At 29.7% G+C, this 23,987-nt stretch overlaps 1 protein-coding gene and 4 non-coding genes across 5 annotated transcripts in view; 3 read left to right on the forward strand and 2 right to left on the reverse strand.

Moving 5' to 3' along the window:
• The window catches only part of LOC131840854 (dopamine D2-like receptor), a 180,370-nt gene extending 156,920 nt beyond the window's left edge, over positions 1-23,450 (reverse strand). Inside the window, exon 1 of the mRNA XM_059189052.1 lies at positions 23,339-23,450. Within this exon, the coding sequence (XP_059045035.1) occupies positions 23,339-23,362 (24 nt within the window). The 5' untranslated portion in view covers positions 23,363-23,450. The remainder of the gene's footprint in view (positions 1-23,338) is intronic.
• On the reverse strand, positions 654-725 carry Trnap-agg (transfer RNA proline (anticodon AGG)). The gene has a single exon. It is a non-coding gene; the product is annotated as a tRNA-Pro (tRNA).
• On the forward strand, positions 2,371-2,442 carry Trnap-agg (transfer RNA proline (anticodon AGG)). Its single transcript has one exon. It is a non-coding gene; the product is annotated as a tRNA-Pro (tRNA).
• Trnap-agg (transfer RNA proline (anticodon AGG)) lies at positions 4,003-4,074 on the forward strand. Its single transcript has one exon. It is a non-coding gene; the product is annotated as a tRNA-Pro (tRNA).
• Positions 4,943-5,014, forward strand: Trnap-agg (transfer RNA proline (anticodon AGG)). Its single transcript has one exon. It is a non-coding gene; the product is annotated as a tRNA-Pro (tRNA).
• Positions 23,451-23,987: the final 537 nt, after the last annotated feature.

Raw genomic sequence — 23,987 nt, forward strand, 5'->3', positions numbered from 1 at the left:
TATCAGGTGCCCCAACATTTTTCCCCACCTATTCTCAATAATATCTATGATAAGTCTCTTTTCTTTAATCCTCTCAAGTAGTATATATATTCATCATAATACATACAAACATATATATTATTTATTACTACTGAATAATAATTAAAAATGAATATTATGACGAATATAAAGATATAAGAAAATTTGTTTTTATTCATTTATAACTCTGATTAGGTTAGATTAGACTACGGACTAGTTTTGATATGGGGATGACGTAGACAGATACAGTTATTTTTCTAGGACTCACCAAGGAGAGGCACTATAGGGCCTTTCATTTATCTAAGTTACTACTAGGACAGGATAAAATAGCATATAACAAATGTTCTGTAAATAAAAAGGAGCGGAATTATTTAATACTCAAATAATTGAGTATAGAATATAGTTTGTTTTCTTTATTCTTTGAGTCCTGACCTAGTTAGGTAAGTATATAAGTAACCTTTTAACTGACTAATTAGATAGATATATCATTATATACCAAACTCACTTCATTTTTATAATATAACAATGTATTATTTTTTTCAATATACATGCTGTTTCCTTCAAAATGCCTTCAATGAAAATAATATAGTAAGACTATATTACTTTTTTGCTAACTGTATATTAAAAAAGGGTTTGGGCTCGTCCGGGATTTGAACCCGGGACCTCTCGCACCCTAAGCGAAAATCATACCCCTAGACCAACGAGCCGCTTGGTATATGTCTTTAAAATAGCAGTAACAACACGAATCGAACAAGTGAGTGAAAGTTAATCTATATGACATTGCTGATATTTTCATACTATAATCGCAATCAGGGAGATTTTACTTTATTATTTATGTTCTACGTGTATAAATTATGTCGTATGAAATCTGAGAGACAGCGATAAGCCCTTGGATATGTCAAGGGTTCACTACTACTCCGACAGGTGACAATATCTCTGACTACCCCATCTGGCAAAATAGTCATATTTTTAATTAAGCTCAAGTCCAAGTTGTTTTACTTGTCACTCAAGTTCATTCAGTAGACGTCGAGTATAGGGAGTTCATATATTATGGTATTTATTATTAAATTTTTTATAGTTGAGTAAAATACATAAAATAATAGCAGTGATAGCTGGCTCATCCGTAATACTCGTGAACGGGTGCTGCTTAGAGGGACTGGTCTGCTCTAATCACTATGACTGATTTCCTCTTATTAATTATTTATATATTCAAACAACCAGTTGGTTATATATTTAATATTTTTTCTACTTGAGTATTTAATTGAATTAGTGCTAATTGGTGGTTTATATTCACACACTTAAAAATGTAAAGTAATAATAAAATTATTTAAAAGAGCAACACGCAAGTTTCTTGCTCGTTCTTCTTGTGATGAGACAGCTCTCCGAATGAGCGGTAGATTAAAAAAATGTAATGACTATTCAAAAGTGCTTCAATATAAGTTTATTTGATTAAATGATTTTCTATTCTATTCTATTCTATGCATATATCTACAGTATAATTAATGTATATAATGTAAATAGCACACAATTGGACTAATTATTTCATCTTGTTCTTCTTGGTGCTGCTGCCGCAACTATTAAGGGTCACGTTATAATAAATAACAGTCATGTTATAGCCCACAAATGAACAGGATTTGTTAAAAATATGAAAGTCAGTGTGTTTGAGTTATGTATGCCTTTTGGCGCTTTAACAGCTCAGTTATCAACACAGAACAATAAAATATGCATGAGGTTGCATGAGGTTTTTCTACCCATATTTATTAATTTGGGTGCGATGATTTAGAATCTACACTTTGATTTTTTGTAGCAGCTCTGGTTATACAGATGGCATCTTGAATTTGCATGAGTAGTCGACAATTTCTATCAATAGGGGGTATATTCAAATTAGTTTATTTATAAATTTCATTGTGTCTTCTTCAAGGAGGTCTAGAGGTATTTGTGGAAAATATATGATCAAAAATTGTCCGCCTTCATAAAAAAAGCATACTCGGACTACTTTGGGTTGCCAATGCCGACGTATGTTAAATTCTGGAGACCTAGTTTGGTATGTAAAAATGGTGTTGAGTTTTTATGTGCAAATAAAAAAGACTTTCTTTTTAGTATATATCTCTTAGTTCTTTTTACTTCAGTCACGCCGACGAGGTTGGGTGGAAATTAATAAAACCTGTCTTAATCAACTTATTACTATATCTGCGTTTTAACCAGTCGAAGGTGACTGGCGTGGGCTTGTCAGTTGGTAAACTGGATTAAGAGATATTACAATGTCGTTTATCATATGAAATAATTTACAACCGGATTACTGAATTCGTTTGTAATGCGATTGTGTTATTTTTATACGATCAATTTACAAGCGGCTCGTTGGTCTAGGGGTATGATTTTCGCTTAGGGTGCGAGAGGTCCCGGGTTCAAATCCCGGACGAGCCCAACAACCTTTTTATTAATTATGTCCATGCTTTCGACTGATTTCAATGTCTAGTAAATTATGTCAGTACTATTTTGCTTGCTGTTTTCTGTTATATACATTAAAATAAGTAATGAACTCCATAATAGATGTTTTGGGTATGAATCTCAAAGGGGTAAATAGATAGATGGATGGATTTGATAATCTTCAATAAATTTATTGCATACTAGATTTTAATTAGTTATGTTTGCAAAATACTAGTTAACTCATGCTACTTCGTCACATATTGGTTCTAGCATGATGTTATGTGGTATATAGCCATCCTCGAAAGTTGACCCACACGCCCTAAAGATTTTTACATTTCGGACCTTTTACTGAAATAAGTGTGTCCCGTTTTTTTTGAAAAAAAGAAAAACAATTTAATAATTCTATTCTCTATTCTAAAGTACTAAAGGCGAAATTTGTATAAACAATTGATGTGAAAGGTGACACACATTTCGTACGTTGCAATATCATCAATATTACGTCTCACTTATTAGGATGTATTCACATGTCGATTTTTATATAACATATAGAATATAATAATGTTCAATAATTTTAAATGATAATATCCTTAATTCGTGTTACGTAATTTTGTACCAAAATGATTACTAATATATTCTGTGATGATATCTTCTAAATTACAACTGATTTGATGATACTTTTTTTGTTTACCTACATACTTATTTTGTCGTAATAGCATTTTTTTGTTTCTTTAAATAATAAATTACACTCGGTGTAGAACTAGTTTACAATGTGTCCTTGGGTTTCAATTACCATACTGTCGAATTCATTGAAATTGGTCCAATAGTTAATTTGTGAAAATGTTTTTTGTACCTACGGAGAGTTGCAAACAAACGCCCCACCTAATGGAAAGTGGAATGGAAACCGTCGCCCACAGACACATAGGAACAATGGATATCTGGGTCGATGTTTTGTTTGTTCCTTTAGTGTTTAAAGTAATTTAATTATCTTAGTTAATTGTATATTTGGCAGCAGTGCGAGATTAGTCAGATAATACATTGAAGTTAAAATTGAGACCTTATTGTTTATGTATGGTTTACTAACTGCTTACCTGCAAGTTTATCTGCATTTATGAGATTAAAAGATAGACTAAGATCGTCCTCACACATACATTGTGTTAAATTCTATTAGATCCATAAAAAAGGAACATAGAGACCGACAGACAGGCAAAGAGACAGACACTTTATAACATCAATAGGATTTAGCAAGTGAATAGGTAAATCAATATAAAAGGCAATTTATTTCAGAGTGCACATACATACTTTAGTCGTTATCAGTTATATGGAATTTATGTTGACGTTTTTAATAATAAAGTACTAATAAATACATAATAGTGTACCAATTTTAACCGACAAACTAGACATAAATAAATTACATTTACATGATGCCGTAATAACTATTTTATTGTATTAACAATTGAACTAACCGTGGTCAAGCCCTTACTGATAATAATTTTTATAACCGGTAATTTAACTACTGTTCATACAAAGATATGAATAACTACCAAATATTATATAAGCGGCTCGTTGGTCTAGGGGTATGATTTTCGCTTAGGGTGCGAGAGGTCCCGGGTTCAAATCCCGGACGAGCCCAAATATTTTTTACCATTTACAACTAAACAGCCTATCTGATCAATTATATGTACAGCATGAAAATGCTCTAATAACTTATATAAATCGATTTAAAAAAAATCAAGGAGCTCAGCATTTCTACTGTATTTTATGTATTATCTCAGAATATTTTTCTACCTGAATAAATCTGGTTTTTTTTACATTTAAAAGCTAATGTTTCCCGTTAAATTTTATCAGATCTGACTAGTTGTCTTTAATGAAATAGAAGTAGTTTTATTCGCGGCCAGTCCACGTATAATTTATATTTTTTATACAATCATTGCCTTGCCTGCCCATTATATAATAAAGTTGAAAATAAGACTCATACCTATTATTGTTTGCCAGTATATATAGTTTTTTAGCCGCTACCTTCGATCTATCTGACTTTTATGAGACAAAAGATATTACATATATAAATAAATTACATTTACATGATACTAAAATGTCTAGTCCTTACTCCTTACTAATATTCGAAATTCGAAAATAACTCAGACAGAGTTTGTCTCGTTTTCACCCCAAACCGGCTCAACCGATTTAAGTCAAATTTGATACACAGATAGTCTAGAGAAAGGAAATAGGCTACTTTTTAAAGCGAAAGATTGGTTGTAAGGCGTTGAAAGGAGGGATGAAAGTTTTCTCGTTAGCTTATTGAATATTTTTCTTTATACAGACTTACATTACATTACTTTATACTCTTTATACACGGGTACATCTAATTTATTACATTAGCTAAATCCCCCACCATTAATTGACATGTGAATAAGCCATAACTGATAATATTTATAACCGGTAATTTCACTACTATTCATATCTACAAAGGTATCAGTAACTACACCATTAATATATAAGTGGCTCGTTGGTCTAGGGGTATGATTTTCGCTTAGGGTGCGAGAGGTCCCGGGTTCAAATCCCGGACGAGCCCAAAACTTTTTGCGATTTACAATTAACAAGTCCTGCTAAAACGATAAATTAAATGAGCAACATGAAAATATATATATTGAAAGCCTTCCACGACTTTTAAAAACAAGGAGGTTCTCTGCACTAGTCGATAGTTTTTTACGTAAACCATATTTAATATTCTTACTTGAGAGCTTTCTCTGTATTCCCATACAAATTTTATCAAGATCTGGCAGTAGTTTTTCAGTTATCCTTAATTATGTGAGTTGTAATAATTATGCGTTTTTGTAGCATGAGCAGTAATAATTACTATTTGATTTGATGGCTTGTCAAAATAAATTATATACGCCTAGACGATACTTCAAAGTACTAGGCCTAATACTCATTATACATATATTAGACAGTAACTTTCCATGAAATATGACAAATGGAGTACATATTTTTAAAATACCAATATCATATACTAACCTTATCTTTATATTCCTCTGTAGTATATTACACGCAAGACAGATGATACTTGAGATATCCCTGGACGATACAATATTCTAATAAATACTATATGTAACAATCTCCAATGTTGATGATATTACAGCACCATTAGCATGATTACACGGAATCGAAATATGGTTCAAAAATTATTATTATTTCTTTACTTACTTTGTTTATTTCTTTCGTGAATATTTTTTTACTTTGTACAGAAATCTTCTTCAGAGTGAGAAAGTGCTGTTTTGCTAGAAGTCGAACTTAAAATATAGGCTTAATTTTATCGCCGGAGAATATCTTATTCCACGTGAACCAAAGGAACGTCTCCAAATTTAATAATTGCTAATTATGTTATTAATATTCAAAAGCAAATGGAAGCAAACAATTACCGATTACATTAATATTAACTTCCGAAAACAACTGAAAACGCTATGCAATCGTTTATATTGGGAATACCAAATAATTAACAAACACGTCCCATGTTCGGAAGCTGATCCGAAGCGGTTTTTTGGGATAACGCGAACAAAACACAACAGGAATAAATATTTTTTTATGAAAAGGGCGCTGCGTTGAAAATATCATGCGGAGTTAATGACGTAAAAATGTGTAGGTATTTTTTCGTGCGTTCCAGAAATCCATAATTTTGAATTGCAAAATATGGACCGTTTATTTAAAAAAAGAGAAGCGGTTCAGATTTGTTTAGGTTTTACGAAAAATATGATAATAAAGGGTTTTTATAAAAAATTTGCTCATTTATTTATTTTGCATTTTTTGCAGCTGTATAAACATAATGAATATGGTAACAATTGTCTAATGACATTAATTTGTTATATAATTTGGAATTTAATTTGTTATGATGAAAGAATTCTCTTTCATCATAACAAATTAAATACCAAATTATGGAGAATAAATAGGATTTTTTTAATGAAATGCAATGGCAGGCAAACAAGCTAACGGCCTATCTGTTAATAAGTGGTAACCATTGCTAAATAGACTGATATCACGTTATAACACGAATAACATTTAACAGTATGAATATTTATCTATAAAGGCGAAATTAGATTAAAATAACAATTGGAAGATCAGAGAAAGTTGGAATAAATACTTAAATTATATAATACCCATTATAACGAAATAACAATGTAGAAATTTTGATCGTATACATTAATTCCACTAAAACATTTTTTAGAATATTCATGGTAAATATATTAAATAAATATAGGAGGAGTCAAGAAGAAATCAGGAAGGAATGTACATTCGTCCGTTTAGTCTAACTCTGTCTTAATTACATAATGGCATTTCGAATAATACCTACCAGGTACCTAGTGTTCGTCAAAGATAAATTGCCCTTTTTATAGCCCGTAAAATAAGTATTCTAAGAACGTATACATTTACGGATTTCCTTTTTACAGTAATGCCACTACTCACTATAAATAAGGCACAAGTTTAACGCTCATTGGATCGTTTCCCGCTTTACCTCTGATAGTATAGACAATACATGAAACATAATATATAAGAATAAAGCGGAATTAACTCGCAAATAAAACACGCTTCACTGAGCCAATAGTTCCAAAGTAATTGATTTGAATGTTACTTAAATTGCCAGTTTATCGTCCAAAATTCTCAAGACAGATGTTTTGTAAAGTATTTTATATAAGTTTGCTATTTATTAGCTTTCCATTATTTATACTTTTTACTGTACTACAAAATCTTAACTGATATTATTTTATAATTTCATTCCAGACTCACTGTTGGTTTATTATGCGTGATTTGGCTTCGAAAGACTTTAAGTTTGCGTATTTGTAAAAATGTAACACATAACTTTTTCGCATATATTTTTTCTTCTTAACTTTATCTTTCTGATAATTCACTCGATGTCATTTAGTTCTATGTTAAGCAGGGCTTGAGTTATTGGTACTGAACAACTGAAATAAATACTTAAATATATATTATATTGTAAATAGATATATAATATTGTAAATAGATATATAATATACAAAGAAAATATTCATAAATACAACTATTTGTATCGTGCGAGGAATCGAAAAAGGGACCATCAGAATTTAGGCGGTGTGCTAAACAGCTAGACCACCGGGCCCTCTTTTATAGTTATTACTAACGTGGTTTGAATAACATTGTATTGTAAATACAGTCAATATATGTATACATTAGAACATTAGCAATATCTGGCCTTACATTACATAAACTCAAATTTATATTTTTGGTTCATAGTTTAGTACGTCTCTTTGAATTAAATTAAACTTTATGAAATAGGTAGAAACATATTGGTAACTAATTAAGTCAATCTGTGTAGACGAAGTACACTTTGCCAGCATAGATTGTTTTCCAGTATCAATTTATGAATACTTTAGTGTCAGTTCAGATATTAAGCTGAGTTTCAAATGTTTCAGTTTATCACTTAGACTGTACACCAAAGCTGTATCCCCAGTTCCAGTTACAAATGGAAATGATCGCCTCTATTTATAGTCCTGTGGCGTACCGCTTCTTAGATTCACTTACTGATTTATTGGTTCTATTAGATTATTAGATATATGGAGTTACTTGACGAAATGAAGAGTTACGTTTAGAAAAGTACATACAAATTGCGAAATTTTCTACTGTTTACACAAATTTATCAGCCCCACATGTATGTTTACTCATAACCTCATAGTATATATATATATGTATTTAATACTTTTAGAGTTAGAAGAGTTAAAATATTTCTTATATATTTAGTTCTTTTATGTTATTATTTAGAATATATATGAAAGAAAATACACAGAATTTTTGGTAGCTCGTCTATCAAGTTATACATAAGTTGATCTCATTTTGTTCCAATACACATAGCCCGTTCGTTCCGACTGAGTTAGTATGCCCTATGAAATATGAGCGTCGTTCATATTTCAAGGGTTTCATATGAAAATCCATTTTTCGAGCATCGGTTCTCGCATAATCTTTATGTGGCCCTTCGCGCCTTCGGAATTCCCGTAAAATTTCCACTCCACTTTTCCGAGTAGACAATTTTATCTAATGTTACTTTTGTATAAGTAAACCTTATACTTCTGGCTTATATTATATAACTATATAAAACTTAATATGAAAAAATTGCAGTTTTTTCATGTTGAAATATGGCTTGTCACATTTCTTTGCCATGTATTTTATGCAGGTATAAAATATATGCATTAAAGATTTAAAAAGTATATTTTAAATATTAGTAAGTAATGTGATTGCCATGTGACGTCAGAAATGGCAACGCCTGCCGCATATATATATTATCCGTAAAGTTACTCGTATTTAGCGATGGTTACCCATTTTCTTGAAAATAATGAAATCTCACTATATTATTTTTTTCAAGATAATTGCATAAGATTTTTTTTCAAATTGTTAGTACAATTGATAATACAATACTTATTATTTTATACGTATTCTTCTAATATTGCACTTATAATAATTACAACCAAATATCAAATCTCTAAAATATCTATCTCGTAGCATAGTCCACATTATAAAAAATAGCGTGGTCAAACAAAAACTTGTAACTAGATAAATAAAGACGATGGTGCCCTACACGGAGTACAACTCCCCTAAATCTCTCCATACGTCGTGCCGTGCACGTGATTTATCCAGTTTGGTTTGCCCGAATGTGCGCAAGCATCCTCTTTTAGTCTTTCTTGTCTCTTTTTTAATTGGTAATTGGTTTTTCTTAGAAGCTGGCGGCCAATCTGTCGGTAAGCGGTAACCATCGCTATATTCAAGAATACGGACGTCACGTTATCATGTGACTCTCGTATTATATTAGTACTCATGAGTTGCCATTCCAGAGGACGAAGATGTAATGAAGTGTAATAATCATTGTTTGTTTTTTTCTACTTAGCACTGAAAATCTAATAATCTACTATGTTTACTGCCGTTTTCAAGATATTTTTTTATTTCTATATTATGCATATTACCAAATTGGATATATTAAATTATTTTGTCTATCAGTGATGTTCCTAACTTTATTAGTTCTCCCTTATCCAAATGTTCCTAGTATTTTTAGTTATAAATACCAAATTCGACTTTATTTTTTTCTATTAGAACTAAATCTTTATTTTCTTTATTATATTTTCCAATACTTTCCAAGCAAATAAAAAATATATATAATTATCCATAAAATAAGTTTCAATGCTTTAATTACAAAAAAGTTTGATAAACAAAACATTTTACTTCTTAATTGAATAATTTTGTTTAGCATTGAGCAAGCTTTGAATAAGAGCGATCAAAATAAGTCTACTTAAATCAAATAGAGTTGTTGTACGTTTAGATCATGCCATATTATGCAGAATATTGACTTGCAAACTGCGGTCTACAAACTTCTATATATTAGATTTTGGCTCAATATTACTCCACACGGCATGATTTGGATATGCAGTACCGTCTTCTACTATTGTCCAATGTGGTTGTGTCATCTACACTTAGCTGTTGGATAGTACTCATCTATAAACGATTTATACCAAAATATATAAAATAGAATTGATAATTATAGATTTACCTTACGTATCAGTATTATGGAAAGTACAGATTTGACTTAATTGAAATACTTAATTTACTCAAGTTGATTTGATAAATTTGCTTATAAGTATTAACGAAGGTATAGATATAGAGACTCTATAAAATGCTGAATATAGGTATACTTATATATTTTTTCTCCTATATTATACACACAAGCAAACTGTTTTTTTATGTTTAAACATCTAAATACGAGAACAGTTACACACATAAACCTGAGCGGGCATTATATTATGTATTGTGATATTCATAGTTTTCATGTCAAGGGATGATTTTACATCAATTGTATCATCAGCTTGTTTACCATAGTAATCACTTAAAAGGATGAAGTAATTTACATTTATAATATTCTATTTTAAATTATTTAACAATTGTGTTAGAAATTTAATTAAGCATCATAAAGCTAACTGAGTTAATGGTTGTTTGAATAATTTAGAGATTTCGCGAACTTTCCAAAAGCTTCCGTAAGTAAAAAGTTTCGCAACTATGTATCTAATTAATTATTAGCTCGGGCTGTTGATATTTTCAATATTTAGGTTTATCTATGTAGTACTAACTTGTTGCAACCTAACTACTGCAGATCTGTTTAATCTTTTCTGGGTTATTTTTTATTTATTATATAATTGTATGTAAATAATTTCTTTCAAATATTATTATAAATCCAATAAAGCATGGTATTAAACCATATAAGTAGAAGCATTCCTAATACTCGATTAAATCGATTAAGCAGTCATTAATTAATGCAGTTTTTTGTCATACAGGATTTGAAATATATCTGGTAATATCCAGGATATTACCAGATATATTTCCTTAGGTAACCCCATTGAGTATATAATATTTTTTGTATTTATTTTTAGTTTTATTTTATGCCTATACAATTATAGAATATACGTTTAATAACGGCCTTAATACATATATATTCTATACATATATGTAAGATACCAGTTACTAATTAAATTAAACGTAATGTACAAGATTGAGCAATTATTCTCAGTAAACGTACATATAGTGAGAAAACCATGTTACCTATTTTTGGTAAAAAAAAAACACGGGTTTGAGTATCAGTCTGTAAAGGCGCAACATATATTTTTAATGGATAATGATGGAATAATGCAACTGTGTGAAAATGTGGGCTAATGGTATGAGCCGGGCACCAAAAAGAAGACAATATGTCAGTTCGATTTTATACGTGATACTGATTTGATGATATACAAGGCATAAACAAGTAAATGTCGATTCATACAGTAGAGGTACGTAGAACTTTATATTTATAATCCGAGACACGAACATAAACCGAAACTATGTCCTGCTCAGCGCAGTATTGAATTGCAATAAACTCAGCAGAAATAGATAAATATAAGAATAAATTAGCAAGTCTAACACAGGAAAACAATCTTGGTTTGCTGTGTACAGCATGCCAATGGCAACAAAAGGTTACATTTGTATAGTTATACCAGAAAATAATCCGCTGCATTACAAATACAAATATATAACCTTTTGTTGCCATTGTTGTTGTTGTACACAAAATGGCATGCTAATTTCTTAAACCATTTTTATTATGCTTTCGTATGGTATTCTTAAAAATTATTTGTAATCTAACATTTGTAGTAGAGATTATTTAAAATAAACGATGCATAAAAAATAAATGAATAAATACATTAAACATATATATATATACAAATTAAAAAAGTCAGGCCCTAAATGAACAATGAAAATATAATTGTAGGAAAAATTAAATAAATTTTTGCAACTTTTTAACTGTCTTCTGATCCGGAAATCAAACAAAATAAAAATATAATCTTAATCACTAAAGGTAGAAGCGAAGCGAACCTACGGATACATTTTCTTAATAAATATTTTGACTTTCTTGTGGGTAATTATGATAACATGTTTTGTTATATTTTCCATAAGTGAATAATACAATGTTTATTTAGGAGAATTTATCCACCAGACTATACTGATTTGTACTAGTATAATAAAAATACGAATAAAAAATAATTTAAATTACATTTGTATTTTCAATTGGATTGATATGTTTAGACTAAAATTTCATATACTAACTTCATGAAGCCGCTTATTTTTTCACTTTAAAAAAAAAAAGGGTTTATGAGAACTCCCTGCGTATTGTTGTAATGGCCTATATTACAACTGTAGCAGTATTCAGTCAGGTCTCCAAAATATATTTAATATCACATTTATAATTTAAGGTTTTAAATAATATAGAATAGATTAAAAATATATTTATTGATAACAAAATGAATATATAATAAAAACTAAAAGTAAAGTATTACATTAGGTATCTACGGTTAAAGGTATTCTGCCTATGATATGTCTACAACACACTCGTAAATGTCTAATCAAGATACTGCCGTGGAATGTACCAAGATATTAATATAAAGACAGAGATCATTGTTACAATTGTATATCGATCCCTTCTACCCATGAGAAGCTGGCTTGAACATTAATAAATAAGTTCATAAGTTCATAACAGAACCGCATTAGATATTAAAATTCATTGTTACTAGTTTCACAAAACGGAAGACACTTCGTGTATTATTGTTATATGTATTTATCAAAAATAAACAAACTATTTGCAATCAATAGGCATTGGATACATTGAGTATTATTTTAAAAAATAAAGGAAGATTTATTTAGATGTAAAAAATAGTGATGGCTATAATATTTATGTATTATCTAAATGAAAATATATTTTGATTTGAATGTAAATTAATATACAGGGCGTCAAGCCGTAACAGACTTAAATAGTTATCATAAAAATAAAATAAAAGTATGCAGTTTAAAAAAATCGGTAAATTCTACTTCTTGATATGGTGTTTTCATACCTATCACTACAGATATGTACTTTATAATATATATTTGTTATTATGTAGTATATATGTATGTATTTCTATTCATATTTATTCATACATATGTTTGTATTGTGAGGGGATCAAATTTACTGCTATCGGAAGAAAGGCGAAGTTCTAAACAGTTAGAGCACCGATAACTTCGTCGCCGTTTTAAAATCATCTATATCTCGTTGCCTTTGCTAGTACGAAGTCAAAATATAACATTTTCCTCATTGGTCGTGTGCCAGGACAAGGTGTCTAGAACACACCGCGCACACACTTTTATTTAGTTATTTCGCAGAAGTTTTATCCGTATATAAATAACACCTGCTTTATGTTTTAATTAAAAGTGCGCATTTTAAGAGCTAGATTTTTTATATACACGTATAATCTTTTGTCATTATTTACACTTAAGTCTTGTAATTAGCAGCTTACTTTTTATAACAGTGACCATACAGAGACATTTTGGATTTAATACTCCTTTATTCTATTCGTCGTCCTTTTATGTTCTTATTTCTTGTGTGATTTTATTACGGTATTCTACTAATTAAGCATTTCACCAAAGTCTACCTCAGCTTTAAAAAATTACAAAGTCTTCTGCAGTTACTCACTTCTTCTATCTAGCAGCTTGTTTGGTAAGGTGTATTCGAATGAAGAGTTCAATAGTTTACTGAAATTACAGGGCTTCCATGATGAAGATAAGTACGTGGTGCTGTTCATGTACTTATATATATATATATATATATATATATATATATATATATATATATATATATATATACATTTATATGTATATATACAACGGTTGATATTTACCATCAAAAAAAGAAATTGTAAACATCTTAACGGCCCACATGATGGAAATGGTAATGGAATAGGTACAATATCTCTTCATAATTAAGATTTTAATAGTCTTCCTGTATTGCCACTATGTATTGAATATCTTAATAATTTAACTACACTACATAAATCAATATAGTTATAATGCATTAAACTACAATAAATTATAATGGAAACAGGTGCAACAATTTCTCCGAGAATTGGAGAAGTTCCACTAACTGCAATTCAAGCAGCATACAAATTACATCGTTGGAAAACTAAAGTACCAAAATTCAAAGTACAATTTACCTTTCAATTTGGGACTAAAGTAAATAGAAACTTGGAGTTTCTATCTAAGATATGGGAAACTTGCAACCATTCAACAACTTTGTCACTCATAAGTAGAAGCCTGAAGCAATTGTGAAAAACTTTTTTAATTGGTTTCTGTGCAGGACACAGTTCGCTTCGTTTCGGCAATTTCTGGAGGCAGAATGAAAACAAAGAACAATATAACAACGTTAGTATATGGCGTACAGTCTCAAGTATTAACAACCAAAATGTATACACCTTTTAATGGAATAAAAATACAGTATTTTTCTTCTCCTATTATGTTATTTGTATTATAACAGCATATGTTAGGCTCTTAATTGTTGGATTTTATAGACGTTCTAGAGTCGAAACAGCGTATCAGCAAACGTAGTAGGTACTTGCGGCAATATCGAGGGATGACATACGCAGGATACAGCAAACAATTGGAAGAGCAGGGCTGAAGGTTATGTTCTGTGGCGAGCCTGGAGAGATGTCTATGACCAGCAGTAACTGCAGTGGGCTAATAACGATGATTTTATATATTTTTTTATTATTTCTTTACACTACTTATATATAATCAGAAATGAGAAACAGTTTATGGAATCGAAAAGTTATTATCAAGACTTCAGAAACTCGCTGAAATCAAAAGTCTTGCTTTTAAATAATCATACTTACGCTTTAATATACATATAGATATTTTCTTATATCAAGTTTATAGATTTCACTGATAGATAGTATTGAATTAGTATTAATTACACAAGCACTATTAAAGCACAAGTTCTAATGTAGGAACGTACATATAGGAGGGTCCTTATCATACTATTACACAGAGTAATTAAATTATTTTCCATAGTGAACTACACTTAAGTGTCTGCCGTTTCATGATCTCGTACCGAAGTGTGACCAATCACTTAGGAAAGACGTGCATATAGTATTTAAATAAGTAAATACAAATACTCTTTTTGAACTAATATCGCCCTAATAGTAATTTAAAGATTATTTTAAATGCGAAATAATAATTTTATTGTATATTATAGTTTCCATAATATCTTATTTTATCAATCTTTAAAGGAATATAATAACTGTTCTTACTAGATTATGATATTTTACTCACTGTAATATAATTTATTTATTTAATTTTTATCTACTACATATTTTGTAGTCGTACTTAAAAACGAATTAATTGAATAATAATATTGACGCATTGAATTTTCAACTTAGTTTTGCAGATTTTCTGTACATTTATTTAAAAATATACTAACAGAATTGTTATAACAATTACAACAGGACCACGAATAATTAATATGTTTTAGGTACAAATATCTCTTTTGATCAATCAGTAAATAAACCTTTATTTCTGTTTGTCTAATCATTGATCTATATATACATGCATATAATTATGCAATGACAAAATGACAGACTTTATTATACTAATAAAATAGTTTTTATCATCGACAGGCCGCATCATAGCATTCTAATTGCAATTAAATATAATAAATATAAATACTTTAGCATACGTACAAATTTAATGGTTACGGGGCAGAAGATAGGAATGATTATTGTTTAAATAATTAATTGTACACACATGCAAAGCCTAAGCTTTGTGGTCGAGTAGTACGTCTGTTACGCGTGTCAAGGGTCAACCACGGAATCCGCTTTGCTGCAAATTATATCGTGTACATTCATTGAAATAATATTGTCTTCACCTGAAGCGTTGAGTCATAAACATACGATTTATAATTCAGTAACTTATTAATTTAGTGTTAAATTGTAGTAGTTTATTGAAATTGAAAATAATGTGATTTCAAAAATAATAACTGATTTTACTTTTTTTATTACTAACGAATGCTACATGTTTTTGTATTACTAAATTTCGTTGTTTTTATCGTCATTTGCTAATCGTTAGGAAACACAAAACTGTTAATATTAAGTCCTGAAGTGAATGACCAAAAACATAGCAGAAATTAATTCCAAGTTATTAAAACATAAACACCCGAACTTCCATGGAATACAATTAGGGGTAAGAAAACGCAAGCAAAAAATATGCAAATACAATTAATTAATATTTCGTTGCTTTAAATTTACCTAACATAGTCCATTTGGGGGAAACTTAAATACTGAAGTGCTGTAAGAAGCAGAAACTTTAGTCATAATAATTGTAATTTAGTGAAGAGTTGCTGGCGTTAAAATGTGTGGTATGAGTAAAGGCGATTCTTTCTCAGCAAAAAGTATGTTTGTAGCTTTATGTCTAAATTGATAGAAAAGATTTTTTTAAAATGGATATACTGAATTATATTAAACACACATAATTGTCTAAATAATATACTACAGAAGCATGCTACGATGAAGAATTTTATATTCTCCATTTTTTGCCATTTCTTATATCGACCATATATATATCTTCTTTTTCTTTATTTCTATACAATAATAAATAGATTTTAACTTAAATTCTATATTAGCAATAACAATATACACAGAAACAATAAAGACTTTGTATCATATAATTATTTGGCCACTACATTATAATCATTTTAAAATAATGTTTATTTTATTATGAAATTGTAATTAGAATCCAATCTTAAACGCTTGTCGCTACCATTCTAACCCAATTTTAACGTTTAAAATACGCAAAGTTAAATCATTGTACAATCGTTAAGTTGCTTAAACGGCGAATCGGCTGTTCGCCTTAAAGCTCCATTAGAAGGCCAGCATTTCCTCTGAAATTGTATCTTTAAAAGTTCGACCACAACTTGGTTCTTTCGTAATTACGTAAACTGAAATGTAGGGTGATTTATTTTATTAATTTGTTTTATGTCAAAATGTCACATCATAATATTATAGACACACACTTAGTAATAGAAATAGAAATAATCTGTATTGAAATAAATAATTTAAGCACTTTTGAATCATAATGAATCTAGGATGCTTGATTATGAAAAGTAAGTATAAGTGAAGAATATGGTCTAAATAAAAGTTATGGTATGTCTATTTGTTACAAAAATTTAATCTGTTTCCGTTTGTCACGTTGTGGACATGAGAAAGTCATTTAGTCATATAAGATTATTTTATGATTTGACTACTACAATATTGCATCTAACGTTTTGGTGTTGACGCGTCATTGAGGGTCGTCATGAACATTGTCATAACATTTTAGTATCTTAAACGTGAACAGTTAATACTATATTTTTAAGTTTTTTATGTAACTAGAATTGCAACAATAGACGGCCCAGCGGAGGGTAAGTACCAATTATCACCTATATACGCGAACAACAAAATGTAATACCTTACGTTGTCATGTAACGCCTATAGTGATCCTCATGGGATTCTACTCTAGAGATATTATACCTCCGTAAAAAATACAACTTATAAAACAAGCTGCTTGGAGGCTGAAATAGGGGAGCCAGAGGTGACAATGCAAACGACTGTATGCAATGCACTGCAACTTACCATATGTATGTATCAGATACAATTTCAATCTAATCTGATAAAACATCTTCAATAGAGCACTGTTCTACTGACATAAAAAAAGAATAGTGAACCATAAAACATTCGACCCGGATTGGCCCCTAATTCTATCATCTAAGCTAGATTTGCAATAAAATCGCTTCAGAAACATATCTAAAGGGGAGAAGAATGCGAAAAATCCTGTACCACCGGCCAGTATATCTTTTCGGCAAATATAATTTTATTACAAATATTTTACGGCGGGCCGAAATTCATGTGCCCCCTAAAACTTTTACGGCGTTTCCTTGTATCCGGATGGTACGTTCGAACGTAAAATAGATCATGCGTAAGAGTTATTACAGAGCGAAAACTGTATTGTGTATAGATTTTATTTATTAATGCCTTAATTGATACTAGACTAACAATTTGGTGTCGATCTTAAGCATCTATTAAAACTGTAAAACTATGTTTATCTTTGCGTCAATTTAAAGTAACTTAACGTAAATTAAGGAACAAGTATTGTTATAGTATCAAATAATAACTGACTGTCAGTACGTTTAACTGTCAATTCCTGCGGGTGACATTAATCAGATAGGTACCTAGTCAGACTTTGAAAGTTTACGTGAAACGGTAAGTTATAGACTAAGTTTCTAAAGGAAGGGTATAACGGAATTTCTCACTCCAAATCTGCAACCGTTGTACGGAGAAGAACTTCCGCCGGCTTTTTATCCGATTATAAAAAGCAATTCTATCAATTCGTCTGTATTTTTATAAAGATATTTTTTCATATCTGAAGAAGTTAATTCCAAAACTATTTCTATTAACCTTGTATTAGAAAAAAATATCATGGACATTTAAATGAAGAATAGTTTTTACACATTGCATATTAATACTGTACAGTTGTTGCACTGTAAGTCGTTTTTTTGTTCTTAAATAACATACCACATGACGTTGACATGTGAGTTACATGAAAAAGTTCCTTATAAAATAAATTTACCGTATGTTAATGTGTTTTGTACTGTAATTAATGATCATAGAAATAGAACTGTAACACCGACTTCTATAACAATTTGCATTGTTCTAATCAACCACCGTAGTAATTATTTTGTTCTTAACATCTCACGGCCTTTACACACGCAAAGTTTAAAACTGCTATAAACTTTAAGGTCGTTTTGAATTAGAACAATGCTTTTTACTCTAAGCTATTTCTTTCCTTAGTTGTTCGTGTCAAATGTGACGATTGTGAGATTTGAAAAGAATCGCAATGAAAATATTTACAGGCAAATAAGCTATTGATCCATAATTACCTAAGTGGACTTTGTAAAAAATCGGATCTCTGTCTACCTATTTTAGCCAGCAAGCAGCTTTGTAAAATGTTCCGGTTGAAGGCCAGTAAATTACAGGATAAGAGGCATGATATATTAGTCCTTTTGAATAGTAACGCATAAGTGATATCGCTTGCGTCACAGGATAACGTGATGTCATTTAGCAGATAACCTGTCAGCTTGCATGGTATTACTATCGTTACATAGTATAATAACACACAATATAGTATATAATAATAAAAATATAAACTTCAATAAAACAAAGTCGCTGTCGATATCTGTCTCTATGTATGCTTAAATCTTTAAAATAGAGTGATTCAAGAGGAAGGTTTATATATATAATTCATGTACATCCGTGCGAAGCCGGGGCGAGTAGCTAGTTACATATAAAATTAAAAATAAATATAGTTTACAAAAACTAGTATGAATATAAAATATTTAATATTTTAATTAGGTATTATAATCTTTATACCATTTATTATATAGATGAGTTCTGTAATTTCTTAGAGGAAAACCAAATAGATAAAAATGGAATTAACGACAGTTTTTACAATTAGGTGAACTAGGTACATATTTCTGATTTTTTCTATAAAAATGTATTTATTTATTTCTTATATCAAAATAGCTAAAAGAAAATATTAAGTAAATACTAAAAAAGCAAATATTCAAATTTGGCAAAGACCACGGCTACTGTTTATCGTACTATAAGTTACGTAAGCGAAGTTCAGGCGGAAAACTAGTATGTGAACGACTTATTCAGCATCCTAAGATTCTGCTTAATACATCACATTTTTCATCTGCATAACTAAAAAACACCCACTTGCATATTTCATGTGATCGCTTCGGTTTGAAGACTAATAAATCTAGTAAAATTACTATCCACGTAAGGGATTTCATCCATTGAAGTTGAATTCCGGAAAGATGGCGTTTCCATAATATCCATGATAATGCTTGTTTAGTGGATGATTTATCTAAATGTTAAACATAATCGTACTATAACATTCCATAGGACTTGACTCCAGTCAAGCACTGATTTAGCCAGCGTCTGTACATAGGTACCATAGTAATAAAAGAAGTCATCGTAGGGAGAGGATTGTTAGTATTTAGACTTACATTAACAATCGCGCCACATGTAATGCTAGTACTGGCGCCTGGATATCACTGTGGTTAATTCTTGGTGATTTCGGAATGATGGGCTACCTGACCTGACGTGACTTCAAGCTCATCGTATCACTGGAGCCCACTAGCTCATACCTTTAATACAGGCAGACAGTATACAAAAAAAAAACAGAAGTCATCAAATGTTACATAGTACAGACACAGATAATGTAATATTACATAGTACAGATAATAAATAAATGTAAAAATTATACATAAAGAAACGTAATAATTTGTCCTATTGTGATGGTTTATGATTTTATAACAATTGTGTTTTAAATATTACGTCTAATTAAAATAAATTTTGATTTTTCGATTTCAAATACATTTAAGTAAAAATATACATACAGTAATAACAGATATTCAGTTGGTATTGTACCCTTTCAGTAGCAAATTATCATAATATTGAAATTTTCATTTAACACCTTTCCGGTCGTTTATCTTATAACACAAATAGAACCGAAATTTCTCCACGAAAATTAGCATATATTTTACCATTGCTTATTTATGAATTCGATATTAAACGGAGGACTTCAACATAAACGTATTTTACGTGCTTCATTCAATTAGAAAATAAAATAATATATATTTAAAACCGAATTCCTTAAGAATCTGACCATGAGACACAAACCTATTGTCAATATTCCTGCTTGATGCAATTTTTTCTGTACTCATTTTAATACAGGCTGTTTAGTATTAACAGTTGTAGCGAAGGGTCCCTTAATGTCATCTAAGGAATAATTTCGAATTAACTCGTTTGTAAGTAGTATTCAATATATTATATTCTTATTATCGGCAATCACTATATACGGAGTAATCATTGTTTTGTTTATACCCTATTATAATATAACATTACTGGTTTTTATATTGTTTCACATATAGAAACTTAACTATATTACCATTGAGTAACTTAAGCCTGACGTAGATATTGTTTTTTTTTTAATATAAACTTTTATTCTAATGTAAGAAATCCCTACAGTAATACATATGAAATTACAGATTCTATAATCTGCTTCTTAAAATAACCTAACTTACTACCTCTATTGGCATGATACCTTAACCAGGAATAAAACATAAGGAAATATGGCTAACTCATCAGAATTACCACGAGCATCATATTGATGACATGTGTTATTATTCATCTATAGTCACTATATTACACACCAATAAGTTTTAGCTTATTTGTCATAACATAGATTATAAAAAAACTGACCGAAGCCAGGGCCAGTCACTAGTTACCAATAAATGTATGCCTATTATGTGACCAGAATATAAAAGTCTTTATTTTGTACTTTTGCAATGATTGTTTTACGAATGAAATATCAAATTTTTTTTATGAACACGAGTTTGCAACTCGGACAAACTGTAATGCTCAACTGGCATGGCTTGTTTGCAACTTTTGTTGTTACACTCTCGTTATTTAACTAATATACACACAGTTACTTGCTTACTGTATGGCGTACAATACAATTCAGTAAGTTTGTAATAGATTTGTAAAAAAAGAAGATATGTTTATTTGTACTGCATTTTCTGTAACTTTCTCTATTTCTTATTACTAAAAATAATTTGTCGTTATTGGTTCTTTCAGTTTGATTTCGATGTTGCTATTGAAAATATAAGCAGGAAATGTTTTATTACATTATATTCAGTTAAAAGATTATTCTGTGTTAACACGTAACAGATTGCATTTATTCAATTATTTTATATTATTTACAATTATTTATATAGAGGGAAGGTTCTTAAACATCAGTTAATATGGAACCATTCAAAAACATCATATCATTCTAATTATGTTATTTATTATTTTTATTATATATTGTATCTACTACATATTCTTACTATTTTTATTTCTGATGTGTAACTTGAATAACTCTTACCGAATCTTAGCCAAAGGCTTTAACAGCATAATCATAATCTAATTTACTATAATTCATTACTATGGAGCATCTTTTTTATTTATGTCTCTTTTAGTGGATGATGTATTTTGATATATTTTTTAATAATTCAGTAAAAAATAATTGAATGTTTCAAGCTTAAAAATAAAATGCCCTTCGCTTTATTATAAAAGATAATTATCTAACATAATAATATTCGTAGAACCTAATACCTGAACATTCTAAACGCAAAGCCTAATAGAGTAATTTAACTTACTTCTTACCATTTTCCACAAAATAACCAATTATAGCTGACTAAGAACATCTCCCTCGATTTATTTTGATCATTCTAAAGGAATTTATTTGCATCTTTATGTTTCGTAATTGCTCCATCTTCTTTCATCTATTTATGAAATTAATTCTCGCCATTCACGCTACCTACTTATACAAAATGGTCGCTGCTAAATTTAAATATAGAATTGGGGTGTATAACTGTTAATCTGTGTTTATATAAATATAAAATCTTATTGTACAATATATATTATATTCAGGTTATCACTTTACCATAGAACCATAATATCTCCATATCATTAGTCAAATAAATAACATATTTAACTTTTTTTAATTTGAATATTATACACAATGATTTATTTGTTAAGGCTTTTATTTGTTAATAACATTTTTTTTTAATAATTTTAACATATAGTTATCTGTGTGACACTAAACATAAAGCTAAAATTGAATTCTCGCTTGATAACAGGAATGTCAGTTAGAAGAACCTTAGAAATTACGTACATTTTATAGCATTGTATTGTAAGTAAAAATTAACTGGGCCAGAATTTTATTTCCCAACAGAATTATAATTTGCTTGTTTTCAATAAAAAATATAATCTGGTCGTGATAACAATAGGCAACAATTGTATAAAGGTAATCTATCGAAAATATATAATACAGAATAGATGCCTAAAATAAATCTACGAGGCTTATTCGATACAAGGCTTTTGTTCAGTTAAGCATTTACTGAAACTGAGTTAGTTGCTAGTTTTGGTTGAACTATGAACTTTCGAGTGTGATTAGTTTACATTTTACTGAGTTTCAACCAAAGTTGGTTCCGTTTGTTGTCTGGAATCTCATTTCACTTGAAAATGAAAGTGAAATGGCAATTTTATATATACAAATCATAAATAACTTTATCTCTATTCCTTTATGAATATTTATACCTATAACAAAAATATGACGTAGTAGAAATTGGATGTTTTAAAATAAAACTTATGTTACTAAATTGACAGTAGTAGTAATACAACTTAATTACGAATAATACATTTAATTATTAACATAACTTTCGTTGAAAAAAATATGTAAGAAAAGACTACGACAGAATACCAGAGAGGGTAGTTTCCTTTTTCCTACGTCGTGGACTATTTTGTCTAAATTGGTAATTTTGTTTTCTCCAGAAATTGGTATGCATACATCAAAGACAATAAAAAATATTTATTATTATTGCTAAATTATAATAATATAATATATACTCTACACTTACCAAATAATAAACTCCAAACGGCATAACAACTACGGCGACTAGAAGATCAGCAACGGCTAAACTCACTATAAAGTAATTGGTCACAGTTTGAAGTGTTCTCTCTCTCACAACACTCATTATCACTAATACATTCCCGAATAGAGTAAAAAATGGAAATATTAATAACAATAGCGCCCAAAGGTTATACTCGGGTGCCGATTCTGCTTTATTGAAGCACGAAACATTGAAAGTGCCGTTGAACGAACAATTCGCATACTCATATACATCGTTTAATACATCTAGAGTAGCATTATGTTCACTAAATATATCATTACTTGCATTTCCATAGAAGTAATCACTAAAGTCTTCTACTAACATCATAAAATTTCCATTCGTGCTATTCGTACCATTTCTATAGTTTACTTTCTGAAATGCTTGTCTTGTCTTAACTATTATTGTATGGTTTTCTTCTATTTTTACGTCATCGGGGGGTCGTTTTGACGGATATAGGTATGTTGTTGAGCTATGGTAGGTAGTTTTATAATAATATGGCACTTGTGTTGAATTTGCCATAGTTCTCCAGTCTAGCCTTACCCCACTATGTGACGTTTGCTTCATTTTCTTTATATCTTTGGTGTATTATCATGTCTATAGATGCTAATTTAATACA

This window comes from Achroia grisella, unplaced genomic scaffold, assembly GCF_030625045.1.
Source record: "Achroia grisella isolate CSIRO2021 unplaced genomic scaffold, CSIRO_AGI_Agris_v1 utg1063, whole genome shotgun sequence".
Lineage (NCBI taxonomy): Eukaryota > Metazoa > Arthropoda > Insecta > Lepidoptera > Pyralidae > Achroia > Achroia grisella.